At 36.1% G+C, this 25,133-nt stretch overlaps 1 protein-coding gene across 20 annotated transcripts in view; it reads left to right on the forward strand.

Annotated features, from left to right (window-relative positions):
- EPHA6 (EPH receptor A6) overlaps positions 1-25,133 on the forward strand; it is an 872,069-nt gene that overhangs the window by 589,881 nt on the left and 257,055 nt on the right. For 15 of the 20 annotated variants that reach the window (XR_005383133.1, XM_038582514.1, XM_038582517.1 and 12 more), the window contains 2 exons: positions 10,194-10,241; positions 10,647-10,809. Coding sequence is in view for 19 of the 20 variants with exons in the window: in XM_038582514.1 (XP_038438442.1) it covers positions 10,194-10,241; positions 10,647-10,809 (211 nt within the window). In the remaining variant the exon portion in view is untranslated. The remainder of the gene's footprint in view (positions 1-10,193; positions 10,242-10,646; positions 10,810-25,133) is intronic. The other 5 variants (XM_038582515.1, XM_038582523.1, XM_038582518.1 and 2 more) reach the window with 1 other exon arrangement.

Genomic DNA, 25,133 nt, shown 5'->3' on the forward strand with positions numbered 1-25,133 from the left:
AGTTTTTTATAAGCATACAGTTTAGCAAAAATATTTTTTGGCAAGTAGAATCTTGGATATTTTCCACAGTGTTCCAAAAAACCAAGCCAGTTATGCTGATGTAATATTATTGCATTTTGATTGTGGAAGTGCTGTAAGCCTGCAAAACAATTTTTCCCATATCTCATTTGAGTTGTCATTAATTTGTTTTCTCATCTCTCATTTGAACTGTCATTAATTCGTGTAGACTGATATTAAATTGCTATAACAATAAATAGAATTTAAAATCCAAACTTATAGAGCAATTAATTCATTAATTTCTCTATTCAATCATTTTGCTAATATATTATGAGAGCCTGTAATATTTTAGTTAAACTGCATTAAGCAGTGGGAATATAAAGGTTAAAAGGTAAACAAAATACATACAAAATTTTTTAAAAGACCTCTCACAGCATCTGCAGAATTACCTCAAAGCACAAGCCTATCATTGCCCCGGATTAAATGTACCACCTACCAATAATAGTCTTAAAATAAAGAAATTGTGTTATACTACACATCTGCTGGAACCTGTAAAAGGGTTCTACACATTATTTTGCTTTATCCTTACAACAAGCTTGACCCTTCAAGGGGGGATATAACTTTCCCAGTTTTCATAGATGAACTGACTACAACTAGGATCCTAATGGTCTCACCCTAGCACTAGTATTTTCTAAAGATCACACGATAATAATTTAGCCTTTCTCCTAATAGTATATTTAACCATTCTTTCAAGCAGTTAATTATCTACATATAAGTTATCTGTTTTCTGAAAATCAATTATGAATGTTTAATTCCAGATCAATATTCTTCTATTATCAGGTGTCCATTTGTGCGATCTCCTACTATTGCTTAACATTTAATGTTCAAGGAATGCATTTAGTTTTCATTTGAGGTGAAATATGATACATATTGAAAGGAATATAAGAAAAAATGAGTGCATTTCAAAGTGATTTGGGGTTACCTCCTATTTTGGATCACTGGGGCTAATCAGGAGTTGATTGTTGTAAATTATAGCCGTGGTATGCTAAATGATACTTTTCCAAAAGTGCCATCAGAAAGTAGTCATGTACTTAGAATACCTACTTCTACATTTTTCTTACTTATGCACAATTTGTAATTTTGTTTTAGCAGTGGCCAGTTTTTACCTAAGGAAACATTTCAATATACCCAATCCACTAGTGTAGAATCCTGTATCAACTAGCTTGTTAACCCCTTTATTCCCCAAATTAGAAACTCTGTCTATGTATGTCCACAAATATGAGAAAATGATAATCATTCTAGCCTGCTTATGTCTCTTGAGCAGTCACCTTTGTTGGGCACCAGGCCCATCTCCCCCAGCTGGTGGGGCTAACTTCAATCTCCTCACAAAATAATCTGTGTGAGCTGTATCCCTTGTTGCACTCCTACTTGGAAGCAACAGTTTCAGAATCCAGTTCCCAATGATATGTGAGCAGAACTATATCATATACCCACTCTGTTAAATTATTTAGGTATTCCTTGATGGATATCAATGACTAGATGTATATTAAACACTAGCTATTCATCCACCCCTCATTTGCTTTTTTGTTTGTTTATTGTTGAGGGAAATATAGACCACATGTGTGAAGAAATTGCCATCTGCTTGGGGATATATATAGAGAGAGGAAATAACTGAAATAACTAGAGGAAGGGGCTAGATAATATAAAATTATTCTTTGAAAATCATGCAATAAAATTTAATTTTTTTAAAACCCTCCCAAACTCACCGTCCAAATTTATTCATTTGAAAATTTAAAATATTACTTAAATATCACCTGTTAAAGGGCAGTAAACTTAAATTATAAATTATTGTAAAATGAAAGACATTGAGATACACATATATCCAAACCTGTGTAATATGACCAATGCAGGAAAAAAAATAGTGTAGAAAGAAGGAATTAACAACTATAAAATTGTTAAAAATTAATGAAATTGAATCAACAAAAGAATCTGTAAAAAATCAAAAGCAAGTTCTTAAAGACTGACAAAATAAACAAGCTTGCCAAGAAGGTGGGAAAATGTTACTTCTGGAAGAGATTTTTTTTTTAAATTTTTATTTATTTATGATAGTCACACACACAGAGAGAGAGAGAGAGAGAGAGGCAGAGACATAGGCAGAGGGAGAAGCAGGCTCCATGCACCGACGTGGGATTCGATCCCAGGTCTCCAGGATCACTCCCTGGGCCAAAGGCAGGCGCTAAACCGCTGCGCCACCCAGGGATCCTTCTTTCTTTAGACCTCAGACTGGAGCTGAACAGAAAAATGGCTTAGGGTTCCTCAAATCATTCTTGAGTCCCACACAAGGTACTGGACCTTTCAGCAAACAAGCAGGTTATAGGTAACAGGACCTGTTAACTCTGGAGACTTTGGGGTAGCATACAGGAAACAAGCTGCTCCATCCTTAATGTTGCTTTTGGAGAGCTCAACCCTGGACAGATCAAGGGAGTACCCAGAAGAAATAAAGCAAAGGATGCCTGGCTGGCTCAGTTGGGCACCCAACTCTTGATCTTGAGGTCCTGAGTTTCGGCCCCATGTTGGGCACAGAGCTGTAAATAGATGAATGGATCACCATCAAGTCAACCTGTATTCACTGTGGAGGTCAGTTGGATTCCTCAGGCTTAGAGAAGAGATGCCGGAGCACCGCGGTAATGCCTAGTTCATAGAGACAGGTCTTATCTCATCCTCCAAACTTTAAGGTCTTTGGAGCTGAACCACATTCTAGCAAGTCGGTTCTTTTCCATTCTTCGGCGTTCCCAAGTGCGCCTGGAACCAGTTGCCGTGGAAAAATGAGTGGAAGAGATTTTTAATGATAGGACAAGACTAGATATAAATTTATAACAATAAATGTAAAATTTATAACAATAATTGTAAAACATAAATTTAATGCATGATTATCTCTCAATTACCAAAATTAAATTAGAAGATAATCCAAATATAGGATAAAATAATTATAAATGACAGTTAATATCTAGTCCCAAAATGGCCCATTTCAATTAAGTTTTCAAGAAATAGATAATTCCCATGTTATATAAATTATTCCAGAAAATTAATAAGTGGAAAGTTTCATAATATATTCTCTAAATACAATCTAATCCAAATATCGCAACTATAGATTGATAATAAAAATGGAAAAATATAAGAAAACACTAGGCCAAGATCTCCTATAAATATAGGTTTAAAGATTCTAGTTGAAATATTATCAAGTTGAATCCAAAATTGCAATAAAAATTATAATACTATATTGTGAACAAGAATTAATTAGTAAAGTTTATCTTAGGAATGCAAAGACAGTTCTTCATGAGTATACACATTATATTTACAGTATAAGAAAACAGAAAAGTCTTTAACTGGTCATCTACCAAAAGCCTAAGTCAAATGTGATTACATTTAACAGTTGCACATTAATAGCCATTCCATTAAAGAACGTGGGCAAATAAAGTTCTTGCTTTTAATTCTACTAGGGTATATTCTACTCAAGGTCTTAACATTGCAATAAGAGAAGAAAAGTAAGGGATTTTCCTTTTGGTTTCTACAGTAAAATGTTATAGATTTATTCAAATAGGTTTTGCACAATTTTTTTGACACATACTCAAGTATTATTAGGTTTCTGTTGATATAGTAACTGGAATATTTTAAAGTAGAATTTTAATCAGTCATTGCTAGTATATAGGAAAACCACTGATAATTGTATGTTGGCTAACTGACCTCACTTATTAGTTCTAAATCTTTTCAGTTAATTCTCTGGAGATTTCTAGGTAGAAAATTACAAATGGCAGATAGAAAGCAATGGTTTATTATTTCAATCATTAGAAGAGATAGTTCCTACATTTTAAGCAAAAAAAAAAAATACTGTTTTAGGTTTCAGTAAGATAATTAAGTTATGTTTTAGGAAGACATAACTTCTTTCTGTATACCTTATGACTTGCCTATAGTAGAATAAGATTCTTTCTCTTTAAAATTTCTCTTAAAAAAGAATAGATCAACGCTTCAGTGACATGAATTAAAGCAACTAATAAAAGAATGGAAATGGATGACTTTTTAGTACTATGAGCTCTTTTATGATTATGCCTATTTTGCAGGTATGCTATAACTTCAATTCTTGAGTTCACACTGCTCATTCTGATGCTATATTTTGCACATCCTGCAACTGCAGTGTATTAGGAGTTGATAATTTTCTCAGAGATTGATTCATTCCAATTAAATCCAAAAAAAAAAAAAAAACCTGAAGAACCAATGAGAATGTCTAGGTATTAATTTTATGGAAGCCTGTTCTTCCCATGAACAAATATATTTATGTCTACTTCTATAGCACTTGGGAATCCACATCAGCAATCAGATTACATCACTAAAGTAAAGATGTGAAAAATCTTTAAAAAAATCTTTCAGCCAGGGTATGATCTAGAAGTACCTGCTTCCTGTAGGGCTCATTCTTATAGGGACCTGTGAGATAAAATCCACCAGATTTGGTGTCTCTCTTCTTTGGGAAGCAATCATTACACCCTGAGCAGATCTAGTACTCAAGCTTTCCTTTTTCTAAGGTCATGTGAAATAACTTTCTTTTAATCAAATAAAATATTTTCAGGATTTGCTAATATCATTGTTTAGGCAACAAGATTCTTTGATAACCATTCAAGCTTTGTTTCTAGGCCATGCAATTCTTGATTTTTCAGGAAAAAATATCTTTCTGCAGACAGTAAGTCATGTTCTAAATGTGCTTTTAATTTGTTGAGTTTTGAGAGGATTATTGTGGAGATGTCTCCCACAGACTCCCATCATGTGTTGTGGAGTGTGTGTGTGTGTGTGTGTGTGTGTGTGTGTTTGCATCTGGTACTGAGAGGCAGGGTGAGAAAGACACAGAAATGGAGAAAGCTGGATTAAAAAATGACTTAGGCAACTTCTAGCAGAGCCATTAATGATCACTTGCAATACTTTTTATTTTCTCAGGAATATATAGTTTCAGTCTGCTAGTCAATAGAACAAGAACTTTACTTTGGCTTCATTAGAACGTTGCTAAAAGAATAATACTAGTAGTGAATAGTAATAATAATGATTGTGATAGGGCAGCCCAAGTGGTTCAGCAGTTTAGCGCAGCCTTCAGCCCAGGGTGTGATCCTGGAGACCTGGGATCGAGTCCCATGTCGGGCTCCCTGCATGGGGCCTGCTTCTCCCTCTGCCTGTGTCTCTGCCTCTCTCTCTCTCTCCTCTCTGTGTATTCTCATGAATAAATAAATAAAATCTTTAAAAAATGATTGTGATAGTAAAGTGCTAATTTTTTGGCCTACTTCTGATCATTTTAACTTGGTATGACTTGAAAGGGTAAAAGAAAATCCAGCAGTTCTTTAATCTGTCCTCTTCATACTGTTCTATGAATAGAGTCATTCAGGTACCTTCACATACATCAAAAAATCTAGAAGAATCTCCTGGACCTTATAAAATAAATTGTATTCCCAGCCCTGAACAAGAATAGTTTATGTTCTATGCAAGATCAGGTGAGTTATAAGCCCCTGTATTTCCTGGAATCTGTCTATATGACATGCTATAAAAAACAGAATGAAAATTAAGACAGGCTGCATAAATGCGTAAACCATAGTAGAAAATAATTTTACATTTGTAACAACTAGTTAAAATGTTTAATGTTGAGAATTGTCTCTGTCATTGAGGAGGTATTCTATAAAAATATTCTGATGCCATCAAATCATTGCTATCTGGCATAGAGGATGTCTTAAATTTAAAGTTATTTCTAGTGAATAGATGATCAAAAATGTAAATGTAAAATGTAGAGACATGACCTTGGCTCAAAGTCTAATCTATCAACATATTTGTCCTGGACATATCTACATTAATTGGATATAGTAAAAAGGCAATTTGAATGGAAACTACTAAGTAGTTGTGTGACTTTCTTTGGTTAAGTGGCTTATTTTTTCTTGACCAGTTTCATTGTATGTTAGGTGAGAATAAATTTTTCTTGCTTCACAAGATTATTAAGAGTATTATATAAAGAATGTGTATTGTAAGGCATTGCACAAATCATGATTGTCTTATGATTGTTGACATATCTTTAGATATAAATGCAGAAAAAGCCTGCAACATTTTTAATCACACATATAATCCAATTAATTTAAAATTAAATAATAAAACAAAGAGGAAACATCTTACAGAAGTCTCACTAGACCCAAAGATTTTAACAGAAAGCAAACCAGCTAAATGATGACCACTTTGTGGGCCTATTGAATCTATTTCCACCAGTGGGAGTGGAAAACCAAGAGTAAGTTAAGGAGTGACAAGAATGAGTCACAGCAGAAAAGAGGGGACTTGTATTTCTGGCATAAAAATATAGAATTCAATTGCTTAGTTAGAACATTGGTGATTATGTATCACACATCTATTAGACTGCCCGAGAACCTTCCTTAGATGTAGTGGGCACTCAGTGTCTCTGGAAGGCATGAATTTGCTATATGAGTAAATCAAAGCCTTCAAGGTTACTTACCAAGATACATTATGTAAGTAGTACCAAGACCAAGCCCAAGACAAGCAAATTCTAAGCCAGAGTTCTCTACATGCTGCCTTTTGTTGATAAAGGCCATGCTGCCACTGATTTTAGAAAGGTGTAGCCATATGAACTGGGCACAGTAGCCCATTTCTTTTCACTAAGTTATAGTCTTTAGATTAAATGATAATAAGATCCAGGATGTGGTAAGAACATTCCTTTTAGTTACCATGAAGAGTCTACATCTACAAAGTTAAAGCGAGATTCAGTATTTTAATTAAACAAAAGGTTGAATGTGATAGTAAGACTAGACTTCCCCAAAAGCCTATTTTCTCGGCAGCTGGGAAGGAACAGTGTATGACTCTAAGCTGTAGGATCGACACATGGGAAGAGAACCATAAGCACAGGTCAACATGTCTAGAAATCAGTACATGCACATTCTGTTGGACAATATCTGATGCTCACACTATTCAGTTCTGAGCTATTTTTAAAATATATACAGATACAATTATATAAAATGGAAATTTTATATATGTGTGTTTTTAAAAATGATATACATAACATATTAAAGTACATCATTAATAATTTTTTCTCATTGGTGCTATTACTCATGCTTATCCAAGGATAAAGAGTCCAAGAAACTGTTTTACTTTCAGCGGCAAACATTAATGCGGACTGCCCATGTGCTCAGCAACAAGCATCCACTGTTTTATCCATAGTCCTGTGCAACCAGTGGAGTTATGCTTCAGTTTATGCTATTTATTTACTGCCTGACAACCTATCTTGAGCCATAAAAGTATGAAAGTGACAATCCTAGATCCGTCTGCCACAAAGAGATAAAAAATCATATAGTTTTGGAAATCAGTAAATACTTAGAACTCATTAATAATATGCTATATGAAAATGGGTGGAGTATAGATAGTGTAGATTTAGAGTGAAACTTACGTAGTATATTTGTAAAGATATACTGACAATTAGTGAGTAAGCATGAGATGCAAGAAGTTAGAAGATTGCATAATTAACACAAAGAAAGTAGAAAGCAGAAAGAAAATGTGTGGTAAGAGCAGATATTAAACATAATAGAAAACATAGATGCAATTATATTAACAAAGCCAAAAGTTAGTTCAAACCCCTGGAAAGCTTGAACGAGAGAAGAAAATACAAAAATAAATAAATTTAAGAATGCAAAAAGGGTTTCACAATGGATTTAGTGAGGATGAAAAGCATATTTAAGAGTTTTATGACCAACAGGATGTATTACCTAGCAAATTGAACACATACATGTCATCAAACCAGCAATTCCTCTGTGGCGCAAACTCCAGGAAAACTTGCACACATACCCTACTCAAACACGTCCAGAATTTAGCCTGTGAGGATGAATAAAAAGGTCTAGATGGTTCTGTGGCAAAGAATGGTCTCTCCTGGATGACAGCTACTTAGAATTGGAGTTGCTACGTCAGCAGAGAAGCAATTAGCCCAAGTTCTGAGACAATAGGGCCCTGTGCTTGTAATGTATAAGTGTTAACTTGATTTCCCAAAAGCTTCAAACACCAGGAGGGAGGACTGCTGTTCACTGGAACGAGGAAACCCTCATTACTGCTGTTTCCTGAGTCCTTCTCTTGGCCTGCTGAGAGGTGGCAAGATGTTAAGACAACAGTCACCACACTGCTATGATTTAGGCTGAGGAAACGTGTAAGCACATTTCCTACCTGAGGATTTATATTCCAGAGATGTAGCAGCTACAGATAACACTTTTGTGTATAACAGCAGAAGTGGCTAAAGACTATTTGGAAAAGGTGTCCTTTTCTCACTATAACTTTACTGAGTAGGAAATTACTATTTAGCTACATTTTAATGAACTGACAAAAACATGGTGTGTCATTGGTGTGCTGCCATTCTAAGAGTAGGTTTTAAAAATCTGTATCTTTTCTCTGTAAGTATGAGACCGAGTTTATTTTTTCAGGGCTTTATTATTTTTTTCTCAGTCATCATTTCCTATTGTGAACTACCATTCAAAATACACCGTAACTCTTACATCGCAAGAAATTCCATCAAAGGTGGAATATTCTCTTGTATGTGAGATTGAAATCCCAAAAGTTCTTCAAATTTCTACAAGAAACAACATCATCTCTTCTATTAGTGCACAAGGAATTTCTTTTTAAGATTTTATTTATTTATTCTTGAGAGACATGGAGAGAGAGAGAGAGAGAGAGAGAGAGAGAGAGAAGCAGGCTCCATGCAGGGAGCCTGACGTGGGACTCGAACCCGGGGTCTCCAGGAGGATGCCCTGGGCTGAAGGCAGCGCTAAACCTCTGAGCCACCTGGGCTGCCCACAAGCAATTTTTTTTCTCTATTCTACAATATGGGTGTCAAGCTGCCTAATCGTAAAGTCCTTGATCTTAGCTCCTTTTTTTAGCCCTCAATTGATTACTACCCTCAATAGTTTTATAGATTTTATGTCTGGTTTTTATCCTAGGTAGGTACTTATTTACTTCCTAAATTCAAAATTACTTAGAGATAAATATAAACTGCAGTTTGTCAGTTTTGTCTTTTTTAGTTAAAATGTTGCTATTGTTAACTCATTTTTTTCTTTGTATTTTGTGTTCAATAAATAGTTCTATTTGGGGTGTAGATGGCAAATTCAATTCCTCACTAGACTCAGAATAACCATGTAGCATATAAAGTTCTGACAAATAGGGCCATAAAATTTAAAAATGATCTTTAAAATTAGGATATTTTTCTCAAAAGTAGCTTTAGGGAAATGATTTTCATAGTTCTAAATCTTAAAGCATCCCCAGAAAATAAATGGAGTTTGACACAAACTACACGTGTGTAGATTTGTATAACTTCATTTGTTAATCTGGAAGATCTGAACAACACAGATTTTCAGGCAAAGGCTATGTGAAATTTCGATGGGAATATTAGAGATAGTGTTTAGGCATCAAATGAGTGATTCAATTAATGATCTTGAAAGTCACTTCCATCCCTACGACTCTCCATCATTAGATTTATGAGAATAGTGGGGAATTAACTTAAGGACCTGGTGACCTATTTTGACTTGTGAATTTAGAGGAGTTATTCATACAAATACAGTTTTTTTAGATACCCTATTAAAATATCATTATAAAGTTATTGAACAGTAACACTGTACAAAAACAGTATTAAGTTTAATTTGTCTCCACCAGCAGCATATTGTGGACAGTCTCCTATGTGTTCTGAGCTGGTGGGCAAGAGACCCCCCTCGGAAGACCCTGACGGGGTCATTCAGTCAGCAGAGGTGAGCCTTTCCCATTGGCGAGGAGAGGGAGTAGCCGGGCAGTTACCTGCAGGTGACTGGGAACCTAGCTTCCCTCCCTGCCTCTGCTTCTGCAGGTGTGGCTAGACCTTTCTCACCTTGCTGTGTCTTTGATGCACCTTCGCGGGCAGACTGTCTTAAAACCTACCTCACAGTGGCTGTGAGACTTGTACCTCTTTGCAAAGGTAACTGTGATATCTGGGGGAGGAGCCAGTTCTCCCTTCAGTGAAAATTGTCATAGTTTTCTGTTTCAAGCTGCATTCAGCTGGAGTCAACCACTGCGGCATCACTGAGTTTTGGAACAAAGCAACTGAGTCAGGATAAAATATATCCAATTTTAAAAAACAATTAATATATGTTTCCTTTCACCCACAGGCCTACCCACGGATAGCGCCGGCATTTTGGCACTACCTGCGGGTAGAAGTGAGTAGCCGTACTTGCCCCCCCCCCTTGCTCCTTGCACTCTGCTCGTGTGCTCTGATCGGACGTGCGCGTTTTGCTCCCTGTGCAGCTGCCATTCTGTGTACACGTGCTCTCACGCCACCACCATTCCTTAGAGTTGGAGCAGAAATCCGAATCACCAACACTCCCAGTGCAAGTTTATATAAGATAATCATCTCTCTTAATAAATTTCCAAGTCCAGGCCATATCATGTGCATCATAACGATAAATAACTCAATGCTGAATGATGGAAAACCATGCTTACACCTCTCTTTAATCAATATTTTTGATATTCAGAGCATAATTCCTCAGCTTAACACAGCCATGTTTCTAGGAAACAGTGGAATAACTCTACTTCATTTCCTCTCTCCTCTTTTCTGTCCCCAGGAGCATGAGCAGCTCACCTACTCCTCCACGAGGTCCAAGGCACCCAGCGTCATCATCACAGGCCTCAAGCCAGCCACCAAGTACATATTTCATATCCGAGTGAGGACTGCAACAGGATACAGTGGCTACAGTCAGAAGTTCGAATTTGAAACAGGAGATGAGAGTAAGTTTTACATGAACGTATAAAATAAGACATTAATTTAGTACTATTCCAATCTGACCTGATAGTTAAAAATCTAATGTCCCCAAATGTGAATAGTCTCATCAGACAGGATTCTGTTCATGTAAATACTCATACAGACATTTCGGTTAATGTTTTGGTGCTATCATTAAATGCCTCCATGAAATGCCTTGCTCTCCCACATTGTAATGTGGCCCAAATACATCTCTTTATGCAGAATTCATCACTCACGCTATAACATAGAGTCTCAGTGGGTGGTGTCAGCCTAATTGTTTACCAGTCTTGGCATCATAATGTGATACTAATGAAAACTTGGAAGAGAATAAAGCCATGAGCAAATGATTTTAGCAGTTAGTTCAACATTGTGCAGCTTTGGCTTGTTATCTCAGATCAATAAAAACAGTGGTCAGGAGAAAAACTCCACTGAAATGTACATTATAAGTTTAAATATAGACACATGGGCTTAATTAGAAACTCAAATTAGTTTCATAGCCTCCGTGTGTTGGAAATCAAAATGAGAGACAAAAGTGAGTGAGGTGTTCCAATGTCATGTAACATAGGCTTTGAGATGTTTTATTTAGTCTAAATCCTCCTCTACCACTGAATTCATTTTTTTTTTTTTACTTTTAGAAATCTATCTTACTGTTACCTTTGTAAAGATAATGTGGGTGGCTTTTGCAATGTTCCTTTATGGAAAAATGTTCAAATATCTAATTATAATAAAAATTTCTTCCCATCATTACTAAAATACCTGTATTTATATAAGAATTCAAGAATAGCAAAAATAGTATAAAAATTCTTTATAAATAATAGTAGTAATAGCTACTATTCATTGAGCTTTTAATAAGTGCCAGAAATTATGTATTTTATATGTATTATTCCACTTAAACCTTTCCACATCCAATGAGACCAGTATTATTTTCCTAATTTTACTCATGAGAAAACAGAAGTCTAGAGAAATAGAGCAGTTTGCCCAGATATAGGCAGCTGGTTAGAAGCGAAGCTAAAATTTGAGACTGAGGGTTCTCTTCTTCCAAGGTCTGTGCTCTGAACTACTCCACCATCCTGTCAAATTCTTTCATTTGAATTATTAAAAAGTGATAATGGTAAGATCATTAAACAGGCCCCAATTCCTCCTGTTTGTTACTCCCTCAAAATGAAGCTGTTTGGATTTCAAATGCTGTGACAGAAAGAGTGTTTTTGTTTTTACATTGATGAACATCACTTCACAATAACTTCCTCATTGTAACTATATCTAGATAAAAAGTGCAAAAGCACCAACATAATAAGAAAGAACAGCTTAGGGAAAGAGAGTGAACTAATGAATAAAAAGAACACTCATGACCTGAATGTGTCTTATCAGTGATCATCATTTATAATCATACTGGAGACTACTAACTCTCAAGCTAGAGATGATATTGGCAGTAGCATGTAATTATCACAAAACATAGTTCCATAATTTAACAGTATAAAAATATTCAAAGTGCCATCTGTGCTATGTCCTGTTGACTATTTTTCCCCTACTCAAGACTTATTCTAGGTGCAGAGCCAGAGGATGCAATTCAAGGAAAGTTTGGTTGGTCCTGAAAAGAGTCCTGTCACTGTGTTGTTCAGGCTGTGTGTACTGCATCCTTTCATCTCAATTCTCTTACTTTCTTTCACAGATGAAGAAATTTATCTTTTTTACAAGTATGACATTTTTGAGGATTACATCATTATGTCAAAAATATTTCTCAGACAGACTTATAAGGCTAAATCTAGATAAGTCATTTGTGTTTATCTGGGACTTCTAGAGAAAACAATCTAGTCTAATTAAAAAAAAAAGTCCTGATCTAAGTATAAAAAATTAAATTTGGCTTAACTTGAAATTTCAACTCATTGTACTTTCAGGACTGGAATTCTTTCAGATGTTATATAAAAATAAGTACTTTGAAATTGTTATCAGAAAAGGTCTTGTACTCACCAATGACTCAGTGTAATGTTTATTCATCCAACAAAAATGCACAGGACACTAAATATATAATACTCTATGTGAGGTTCTGGGAATAAAAAAAAAGTAATAATAAGACCAACAGCCTTCACACAACTTATCGTCTAGATTTGTGGGAAGAAAATGAAAATTTAAATAAAAATACAAGGTTGGTGACATATAGTATCATAAAAATGTGCAGAGGATGCTTTGAGAACATAGAGAAGAAACCCTAGCTGAGCATGAATGGCTCATGAAGGGATCGATTGGAAGGTGAGAAGCTAGGGCTCATTCTGGAAAGAGAAGTAGTAAAGGAATAGCAAAGACATTGAGGCCTGAAGTAGCATGAAAATTTTAAAGAAGATCAGATAATTTGGTGTGGCTGCACTAAGGAGACAATACAGGTGAAATGGTGGGAGCTAAAGGCAGGAGGTTAAGCAAGAGCAACATGAAGATGCTCTTTGGCCATATGAAGGATATTGAGTCTTCTGATGATGCTGAAGACCTGTGAGAGTCTTAATTAGGGAGTACCATGACCAGTCACATGTGCAAGACCCTCTACCAAGCAACATGTGCAAGACCCTATACTGAGAAGTTTACACAAATTATCTTCTTAATTCTGACAAGATGATTTCTCCTTTTAGAAACAGAAGTAGCTTTACCAGAATCTGATAATCAATGAGTGGAGGTGCAAGATTAGAACCTTCTGACAATGGCCACAACAGACAGCAGAAAACGTGTTCTGAATCACTGATTTGTAAATCACATGAAAGTTACTTTTATTAGATCCTTGAAGAGACAGGATGTCTGAGAAGAATCTGAAAAATGTGTTTGTCTAAACCTGGAATTTGGGTAAATAGAATGGTTCAGTTAAGCCTAGGGGAAAACCATTTAAAGAATCATTTTTTATCTGGTTAGTTTTAAATTGCATTTTCAAAGCATGCTGTTTATATCCAGAAGAGAATTTCAGTGAATAATGTCATAGTAGGATACGGGCAGGTTTACTATAAATTCAGGTATATAATGATATGAATCCCAATCTACAGCATCAGTCTTTTTCTCTTCATACCCTCCTAGCTCATCTTTTAATTTTTATAGCTTTTGTTTCCTGAGTAGTGACTGAACTAAGTTCTCTCTTGTGTATTCTATTTAATTAACTAACTTTACAATACATGCATAGAGTTGGGGGTGGGTTGGGGAAGGGAGATGAAGTTCTTGCATTTGATGGCCAGGTTCAAATTTTTTTTTTTTTTAAGTAAGCAAAGTGAATTAGTTTACAATTTAATTCTCTTCAACCATATCTGTTTTACATGGTCCAACTCTTCGTTTGCCAATAAAATAGTGATATAAAATATGAAAGAACTCCTTTACAAAAATCATAGTATTCTTAACTGAATAGTGTTCTACAAATATAGTGGCATCTGAATAACAATCACAGTCATCACTGTTGCTCTTTCAGACCAGCAACAGGATATTTTTTTTCCAGAGTCAAATGTAGTGGAAACTGGCTAACCAAGTGTAAAGATCACTGCTATGAAAAGAGCCTACTTGACCTAGACCTGTGGGTTTCTTCTCCCCCCCCACGTCTACAGAATAACCTCATTACATAAGTGTATATGGAGAGATAAACAGATGACAGATAGATGAATATATATTGATAATTAATTGATAGATATATAAAGAAAGAGGTAGATAATCACTCCTATATAGTCACAAAAGGACGTTTCTGGTTTAATGCTAGTATTTCATATGTCTGCTAACATCTCTTTGACAAAAATGTACAACTAAATGTTATGTCCACTAACGGAATTTATTGAGTACCTATTGTGTATTGGTCTTCTTAGGAGGTACTGTTTTAGAATAGATATAACAAAATTACAATAAACTACAGAATCAGTAATAAGAAAGTAGGACTATATAAACATTCCTTGTGTATCTTCTTGGGAGATAGGTGAAAGATCAGTGTCAGAAGCAAATATGAGAATTTTCTCAATATTAAAATGAAATTCATATTAGGCCCCAAGCTATCAAACACACACACACACAGATTAAATACAGACCTTTTTGGCTTATATGAATGAAACAACAGGAAATTTTAACCACCTTATATTTATTATAATTTCTGTCGTTATTTTCTGGAGAAAACGTGCTTCTTTTCAATGGAGAAAAAAACGACAATTAAAATTTTAAAGTTATCTACATAACCAGTAATATCCATATTTTTACAGATTTCTCAGAAAAAAGATATTTGATTTAATTCTTAACAATAATCTGTTTAAAATTACACCTACCTTTTCTAGAAAAAGAAATAAAAATAATTTAAAGGAAGTCAAACATTTGGTTATTTAAAACACCAAGACTCTAAAAAAAATAAAGATTTATTTATCTGAGAGAGAGAGAGACAGAGAGAGAGAGAGAGAGAGAGAGAGAAACAAGGGGAGGAGGAGAGGGAGGGAGAATCCCAAGCAGTTCAGGGGATTTCAGACCTGAGCTGAAATCAAGAATCAGATGCTTATCTGGTTAAGCCAACCAGGGCTCCTGAAACACCAAGATGTATCTAATATTCAAAAGTATTTTAGAGTAGCAGAACATAGTTTCATGTGTACACTTTTAAAACCCAAATAAAGTATATCTTGCTATATTGCAGTCAACTTGAACATTTTACTTATATACTTAAAGAAAACTTGTAAAACTATCAAGAGGGTGCAGAATCCATAGTTTAAAGCCAATTTTTGAAAGAAAGCTGGAAATTTACACAAAGTATTTAGCAGTTTACCTCTCCCATTGTTTTAATGGTTATCCAATGACCCCGGAGAAGTAATACACAGCCAACATGTAAGCAGTGCATTCTTTTCCCCCGAAAGGATTAATTTTACCTTAAATTTTAGCAACAACCAAACTTAGATTTTTACCTAGAAGCTACATAAAGCACTTTTGTTGCACAAAAGCTGCATCTGTCAACATTTTAAAATGTATTATTTACCAAAAGTTGTAATAATGAACTAGATGTATATCACATAAAATAACCACACAAAAATCGTCATGATCAACATTAACTAACCAAAAAATAAATTACTAAATTTATGGGTATTTCAAATACCCATTAGATTACTGAATTCATTGGCATTTCAAAATAAAATCATATATCGTGTCTTACATATGTATACAAAAAGTGTTACTGTAGATACAAATGAATGAATTTAATCACTTAATTAGTTTGAAATATCCATAAGAGTTAGCTATCTTTAGTATGGTTTCATATTTGAGCAATTTGATTAATTTTAACAATTTACAAATAGGAAATGATCTTGGGATTATGGTTCAATATTATGTCTCTTATTCCTTCCCTAATTTGTTCTTCTTGTCTCCATTGTACCAATTTTTCTATATCCCACTCTGCACACTTAAAAACTCCAAGTCACTGAGTATTTTCTGCCACATAAAACGTGAATTTCTCAACAAATATTCAAATCTGCCTCCAATCCCAATACAGACTGACATCATTCTTGTCCCATATCCCCCCCAGTTAACACAAACTCTGAGAAAATGTATGGGTGCTTTACACATGAAATTTTCTGGATCATCATAATTCTCAGCTTCTTCTATGACTTCCAACTGTTAGATTCAGAAACCTATCACATCACAAATGGTTGGTTCAGCTCATCTGCTACTCCTCCTGAAAGGTTCTGGCTCAGTCCAGGGAAAAATTCACTCTTTCCTCAGACTTTCTATACTTTATTATGTAAGCACTTAACTATTTCTTAGTTTTTACCTCTTTGAGGCTAAGGACTGTAGCCAGTGTATCTGTGTGTCTCACGAAATGTCTTGCTAATAGTTTTTAATGCCTATTTAATCAAATAAATGAATAACATACAATCTTTATTTTATTTTTTTAAAGATTTTATTTATTTATTCATGAGAGAGAGAGAGAGAGAGAGAGAGGCAGAGACTCAGGCAGAGGGAGAAGCAGGTTCCATGCAGGGAACCTGATGTGGTACTCGATCCCAGGACCCTGGGGTCACGACCTGAGCCGAAGGCAGACGCCCAACCACTGAGCATCCTGGGTATCCCAACATACAAATTTTTAAAGGCTAAAAATGAGAGAATAGCAGGTTGCCTACCAGTCTAAACAGAAGGATCAAATGTTTTTATTTGCCACAGATAAACATTTTTTCTTGCTTTATTTTCGGCATCAGGCTGTAAGTGGCCTGAGTTGTATAGAAACATGATATGTGGAACTTTAATTACAAATTAATTGTTAATTCTAAAATTGAGAACATGTTATGTAGCATTAAGTGCTATTTTTGTTGCTGTGTAATATATTTTCTTCCTTAAACTTCCTTTTTTAAAAATCGCTATTATGCTTTAAAAAAAAGTCTCTATTATTTTTTATCTGGTCTGTTGGTTGAAGCCCAATCTGTACTGCTTCAATTACTTAGGATGAAATTAGCTACATCATTATTAACAGCAGCCAGAAATTTGGGGACGGTTATTAATGGTGAAGCATGAAGCAGAAAGAGGACCAGCTGACCCTGGTGGAGTAATAAAAAAAGTTAATTAATCAAGCAGGAGGCAGATTTCATTTTTATGAGTCTAGCAGAGGAGGACGAATTCCAGTATGTAAGATTTTAATTTGAAATAATCTTCAATCAATAGCACACTTTTCCCCCCCAGTCAATAAGCACACTTTTCGGTGCTGGCAACCATAGCTAGCTATCTAAAGGTAAACATCAGTAGGAAAGAATTTTCTAGTATTTAGTTTGTCCGTATATAAATTGGCCTACCTTATGAGGTAATGAATGTCCCTCAGGATAAGAATTTGTGCTGAAGCTTGCTGGATAATTATTCAGCATATCACAGAGGAAACCCATGCTTTGTTTAGGAGACAGTGATATATGTTCAATGTAACTTCTAACATTGAGATTCTATCAGATAATATTGAATTCTAATTATGTTCCAAGTACTATTCTATTCTTTGTGGACTTTGAACTATTATTATGTCCATTTTATGGATCAGGAAACTGAAGCACAAACGAGTTTAGTGACTTACCACACTCCCACAGCTAGTAAGTGTTGGAATGGGCATATTATGGGTATATTATATTATTCGGGGGTAGTATTTTTCATGCTAATGCTCAGAACTGGAACTGAATTCCCTTTATACCCATTCAGTGTTTTTACTTTTCTTATTCGCTTGGTCATTACTTCTGATTTTCTACCTGATTATTTTTTATTCTTGCCTCCAAGTCTTCACCCTCCCTTAACCAATTATATTTTTCCCTAACAAAATGTGTGTTTTAATATAAACAGGGATCTTCAGAAGACTGTAATTATTTATAAATCACCATGCATCACGTTCAGAGAGCTGTGTGTGTGTTTTAGTACAGACTTTTAGACTAACACACGCATGATAGACCAAGTATAACTCTGAAGGGACAAAATAATGCACTTAGTCTGACTACCTTACGATCAGGGACTTGATGAAGAATAACTATTTGCAGAGAAAATGGAAGTCTCCTTTTAAGAAGACTCCATTGATAAAAAAGGATAGTTTGCTTCAGTTTGGGGTGGGTCAAATAAAGATTTTAAATGATGGGAACCAGGCTCATGTACTGTAAGACCGATTGAAGGTTCAAATATGAAGAATATTAAAGATCAAGATCATAACTTTGTTAAATGGCCTGGAAAAATCATTAACTATTAACAAGTACTTAGGAGTTAGAAAATGTTCATATTAACATGCAATGTTACACTTTATCTCATATAAAAAAAGGGAACTATCAAATAATAGTGGATCTATTTATAAAAACAGAATATAGGTTTATTTTAAGCCAATAGTCACAGCAACATATACAAAAATATGAGCTCTGGGAATCCCTGGGTGGCTCAGCGGTTTGATGCCTGCCTTTGGCCCAGGGCGTGACCCTGGAGTCCCAGGATCGAGTCCTATGTCGGGCCCCCTGCATGGAGCCTGCTTCTCCCTCTGCCTGTGTCTCTGCTACAGTGTCAGTTATTCAGGATGAATAAATTCTGGAGATCTAATAGGTAGCATTGTGACTATAGTTAATAGTACTGTATTGTGTATTTGAATTTTCTAAGACAGTAGATCTTAAATGATCTCACCATACACATACAAACACACACACATACACACACACATACACATACACCCATAATAACTATGTGAGGTGTTGGATCCATTAATTAGCTTAATTGTGGTTATAATTTCACAATGTATATGTATATCCAAACATCACATTGTACACCATTAGTATATGCAATTTTTATTTGTCAGTTACACCTCAGTAAAGCTGGAGGGAAAAAACAAAAATAAATAATATACATTTTCTGTTTTCAGGAAGCTCACCACTAAGCCACACTAGAGACTCTCCTAACAGTTTCCTATTTATGTCATTCTTGAAGTCTAATTTTAATTTGACTTGATTTGAGAGGAGATAGATTTTTTCTATCAGCTATCATATAAATTGCCTGAATTTTTCTGTCAAGTTACTTGACTCTACAACCTTGAATTCTTCTAGAGAGCAAAAATATTCCTTAGACACTTCAAATTGCTTCAAATTTAGTGAAAAATATATTCCCTATATAATACAATGAAGATTTACAGCCATTCTTCAGACTACACAAATCAGCTTTATTGATTTGTATCTTGAAGTGGCTTATTTAAATGTCATAGTCCAGTGGTTAGGAAAGCATTAAGGACAAAGTGAAGAAAACCTAATCTCTTAATATAACTGTATTTAGCCTATCTGGAACTGCTGGTGTGATTCTTAATTATGGTTGACCTCCTACCTCCATCTTTTGCATGGTTATGTACTCTCCCCAAGAAAGGATAAGGAGTATTGTGTTATTTGGTAGCTACTTCCAGAATGATATTCTAAGCATGAGGGGAGTTCTAGCTAGCTGAGGAGTTATGCATAGTGGTGATACATCGCTGTGATTCTTACAGGGAGAGGGCACAAACACCTGATGCTAGGATGAAATTGTCCTCTAGGAAATCCCAGACCACAAGGATGACGCAGCATAGGGCTTGGTTCCTTTTACAGCTTGCTTTCCTACTTCCCGATGGAATTCTATCCCTAGGGTAATCCATCATTTTTAGAGCTGAAAAACTTGAGAGTGAAAGAGTTGTCAAAATGTCCAAGGTGAGTGAAAAGTATATTATATAAAATATATAAATAATAAATATTATCTGCCTGTGTCAAAACATAAAGACATATTTTGAATTTTTCTATTTGTACAGTACCAGGGTGCAGTGAAAATAAGTTTGAGTTATCTAATGTAACATCTTTTAAATTTGTATTCACTCAATGCAAAACATCTGTTTTTGCTGTACCTCGCCATGAAGTCACAATAAGGAATGGACAGATGTTTGTAAAACAAACCCATCCAGCTCTACCAAACCTTGTTTGAATAATTAGGAAACAGGGATCCCTGGGTGGCGCAGCGGTTTGGCGCCTGCCTTTGGCCCAGGGCGCGATCCTGGAGACCCGGGATCGAATCCCACATCGGGCTCCCGGTGCATGGAGCCTGCTTCTCCCTCTGCCTGTGTCTCTGCCTCTCTCTCTCTCTCTGTATGACTATCATAAATAAATAATAATTTAAAAAAAAATAATTAGGAAACAGCTCAAGTATTTGCATTGTACTTTACTTTTTCAAGGGAAAGAGTAGTTCAGTGAATTTAAGTTAAATAACAGGGATTCTTGGCAAAATAGCAGGAGGCCTTTAAAAGATTGGGCTGTGTGTGCACAAACCCAAGCATGACATGCATGAGGATATTACCGCCTGTAAAGATAGGCGAAGTAGCAGAATATGGTAACTTTGCTGCCAGATATAAAATAGCTGATTCACAGCAAACTGAATCTCGTATTCTCTTATGCTTTTGGAAAACTGAGCATCCTTTAAAAAATGTTTTTGCACTATAGTTATTTTTAAAATAAGTAGTTGTGTTAAATTTGCTGGATACAAAACCAGAAAGCAGACTAAATGGTTTTTTCAACAATCATTTTCAGCATTTCTGTAAACAGTAAACATTGCAATATTACTTATTGAATTTAGCATACATATTTACACACATATACACACACACATACAGGTAATACATATATTCTGCATGTACACACTCTTCCTATTTCATTTTGAGATGAAGAAATGAAATTGACAATGTCTTCCCTAATGTTGCTTAAGTTCTTATCCTTGGAAGTAAAAGAGTTTATTTCTAAATTTGATACAAAATTTGTTTCTAAATTTGACATAATGAGAGAGAAAGTGAAGGGCATCTAAAAAAAGCAGCAAAAGCTAAAGCAAGCAGAATGTTTAATTGTTCAATTTATCCATTCACTCTCATTTGGTCTGACCGTACTAACCCATGGGCCAGATACAGAAGTAGGCGCTGTGGATTCAAAGATGAAAAGAATAGACTTGTTCTTCGTTTTCACAAAAGCTTGTGAGAGGTTCAGAAAATCAAGCAACATTATAAGGTTGTATGAGACATTTGGGGGAACACAAGGAGAACTCAAACCAACTTCTGTCAAGGAAGGCTTCCGAAAAGAAGTGATATCGTAAAGGAAACTCTAAGGTTAAATAAAACTTGACCATGACAATGAAAGGGATGGAGAGTGAGGTAGGGGATAAGAGGATTGGGACACTTCTGTTCTCTCATGTATGCAGGCCTACAGATGAAAGTGGAACCTTCTAGTAACTGAGAAAATTTTAGTGTGGCCAGAACCATGGTTTTCAAAATGTGGGCCCCATGCCACGATCAGCAGCAACATTTAGGAAAATGTTAAAAATGCAAATTTTCAGACTATACCATATACCTACTGAATCAGAAACTCTGGAGTGAACCCAGCATTCTGTTTTAACGAGCCCTCCAAGTGATTCTGAGGCACATTCCATAGAGAATCAGCAGCTTCAACAGAGAGAGGGGTAAGGAGTGTTGGGGGTGATGATCTTGGTACAGAAAGTACAAAACATGTGGCTGGAGTCATAGATAAGCAGAAGCCATGCAATGCCATCTGATCTTGCCATGGAGCTGAAACTTTCCTGGGTTTTTATTTTTCTTCCTTTTGTCTGTAGTTTGGAGACAGGCAAGCCAATCAGAATGAGTTTCCCATGACTGACTCTGGTGCCATTGCTAACACATCTAATTTTCTCACCTTCATTTTATCCACACTAAAAATAAAGCCTTTCCAAATATCTTTTCATTGTCACTCTTAGAGCTGTCGTAACTTCCAGATTCCCTAGAGACTATTTTAGCTTTAGAATTCACCTACCAAAGGTGCTGGAACCTTGAGAATTATCAATTTAAATTCTAACACATGCTTGCACTCTGCCAGCGTGTAAGCCTGCATATTTCTCCTTGACAGTTCATATTTGGTGTCTGGACTTTCAAGACATGGTGAATTATGACTTGCTCACCAGAGCCTCCTGAGAAAACTGGAGCAGAGCCATCCCATACCAAACTTTCAATGAAAGTTGGTCAGTTGCAGGTTTCTGGAAATTAAGTTATTTGGAAAACTTCATGGAACTAGTTATAAAGGTAGTATGTTAACAAGGCAAAGTTAGACACCAAGACTAATATGCTACACAAGATGGTCACAGGCTTGTCTCAGGCTAGGTTACTTGGTTGTATGGTCTAATTGGCAAAGACAATGTAAGACTTGGTATTTTGGTTCATGACCATTACCCACTCTAGACACTAGTTTCTCATAAATAAGATAAAGGGGATGTGCTAGACGAGCTACGCTTGCTCTAAAAATAGAGAACTCCTGAATGAAGTGGTTGAGGATTTGGGCCAGACCAAGCTCTGCCATTCTCTAGGTATTAGGACGTAAGGAAGGCCATTCAGTCTATGTAAGCTTTATCAGAAAACTAGAAATTTACTTATTTGTTTGTACACTGATTTATTCAACAAGTATCTGTGAAAACACACTCTGTACTCCATACTAAGTGCTGTTCTACATGCTGTGGTTGTAATAGAAATAAACAAAGATCCTCGGCATCCTGTCCTAGAGCTTGCATTTCAGAGAGGAGGGAGACAAGTGAACAATGATAAAATATGTAGAATGTTAAGTGAAGCAGAGCTCTGTGTGTTGCCTAGACCTCCACTTCAGGACCAGGCACTTACTTGTTTCTTAGCTAGTGGGAGTGCTGCCTGCCAAAGGCTCCTCCCGGCTGAATTCCTTTCCAGACATCGCCTCTGTCCAAAAGAAGTCACATTCCCCAGGGTCATTTCCATTCCCCAGAGGTGGGAAGAATCCAAGTCTGGTCATCATGAGGTACAAAGTTGAGTCCCAATGTTCAATTCAAGACAACTGTGAAGGGTCATCTCGGCCCTTGAGACCTGCAGAGGTCTTTGTAGCTACCACATGGCAGTTCAGCTGCTCCATTGTCCCATTTCTGCCCCCTAACTTCCCAGCCTGTCCGTGCTGAGGTCACTCTTTGATAAACCTGCTACGTGTAAAGCTGCACTGCAGAATCCGTGCCCCAGGAAACCTCCTCTAAGACAGGTGATGAGAGATGCTCTAGAGAAGAGTAAAGCTGAGAAGCAAGACAGGGAGTGCCTATCTCCTAATGTGATCATTAAATGTTAACTATCACTATAATTTGAATTATTGCTGTGAGCTAGGCAGCTGGCAAACACTTTGTGGAGGAGGGTCTTAACCTTGACCTTGAAGAAAAGGAAGGATATAAATAAGCAGAAAGAACAAGGAAATTTTTCATGATAGCCGTTGATTCATGCAATTCAATTTGACAGATACGTCACAGATAAATAGCTAAAAAAATTAGTGAATTTTGGTTAAAAATTCAAGCTTTGGACTTAACCCTGGATTTATTTTTATTTTTTAAAATATTTTATTCATTTATTCATGAGAGATGGAGAGAGAGAGAGAGAGAGAGAGAGAAGCAGACTCCACGCAGGAGCCCGACTTAGGACTTGATCCCAGGACCCCGGGATCACACCCGGAGCCAAAGGCAGACACTCAACCACTGAGCCCCTCAGGCCCTAACCCTGGATTTAGATCTTGACCCTGTCACTACCTTTGTTCAAGTCAGCTAACCATTCTATGCCTCAGTTTCCACATCAGGAAAAATATGGATAAGAATACCGCCTACTTTCTAGTGTTCCTGTGAGTATGCACATTGCGTTCAATGCATGTGAAGTACTTAGCAGAATACCTAGCGCATGGGTGGTTAGGGCTCAAGAAGTGTTGAGTATTAATACTGACATTATTGGTATTATTCTTCAGCCCTAAAATTCCATTCTAGCAATTTCGAAATTGTATTTAAAAAATGAAACAATATGTTTATTTTCTTGCATCTATACCTCCCACTAGAGCAATCAAGTCATGCTCTGAATCTTCCCTTTGACCTTTATTTTTCAGGCCTATTAGCTTACCCCTGAGACAGGTGGCTAGTCTTGGTGTTCGTTTTTGTTTAATTTTTATAGGATGAGTGGGATTCCCCAGATGAGTTGTCCTCCCAGGACCTAAGCACATGGACATGTGGACAAGGAAGCTCTACACTTGAACTTCTGAGATACCAGATCTTAACCAGCACAGTTTGCAGGTCAGGGATCCTCCATCAGTCCTATTCCCAGCAACATCACCTTGCGGACCCAGAACCACTGTCCTTCCTGTTTCTGGGTAATCAAATTATTTATAAGTGGGGCCACTTTTCTTTTAAATACTTAAACCGTGAAAGATTTCAGCACCAGCAGACAATATAACATCATGCTTCAAGACTGCAACTCTGGCACCAAGCTATGTGTACCTAAAATTTTGTTTTTTGTGTTTTTTTTTTTAAGATTTTACTTATTCATGATTTTACTTATTTATTCATAACAGACGCACAGAGAGAGAGAGGCAGAGACACAGGCAGAGGGAGAAGCAAGCCCCATGCAGGGAGCCTGACGTGGGACTCGATCCCCGGACTCCAGAATCATGCCCTGGGCTGAAGGCAGGCGCTAAACAACTAAGCCACCCAGGGATCCCCTGAAATTTTGGTTTTGCCCCTTCTGTCTGGGTGACCATGGCAAGCTAATTAACGTTTCTGTAACTCAGTTTCTCCATCTATAAAGTAGAGCCTAAAATACATGTGAAGGCTTTAGAACGGCGGATGGCACATGTAAGCACCGTAGAAGTGTTTGTTATAATAGTGATTGTCCTTGTTTTGAGAGAGACTCAATCATGTATTTGGTTTATTATGATATTTTTTGTATGAGCCTATGCTGTAAATCAGCTGGCACTTATTTCATAAGGAAGAATGGAAATATATATATATATATATATATATATATATATATATATATAGTATA

This window comes from Canis lupus, chromosome 33 (genome assembly GCF_011100685.1).
Source record: "Canis lupus familiaris isolate Mischka breed German Shepherd chromosome 33, alternate assembly UU_Cfam_GSD_1.0, whole genome shotgun sequence".
Taxonomy (NCBI): Eukaryota; Metazoa; Chordata; class Mammalia; order Carnivora; family Canidae; genus Canis; species Canis lupus.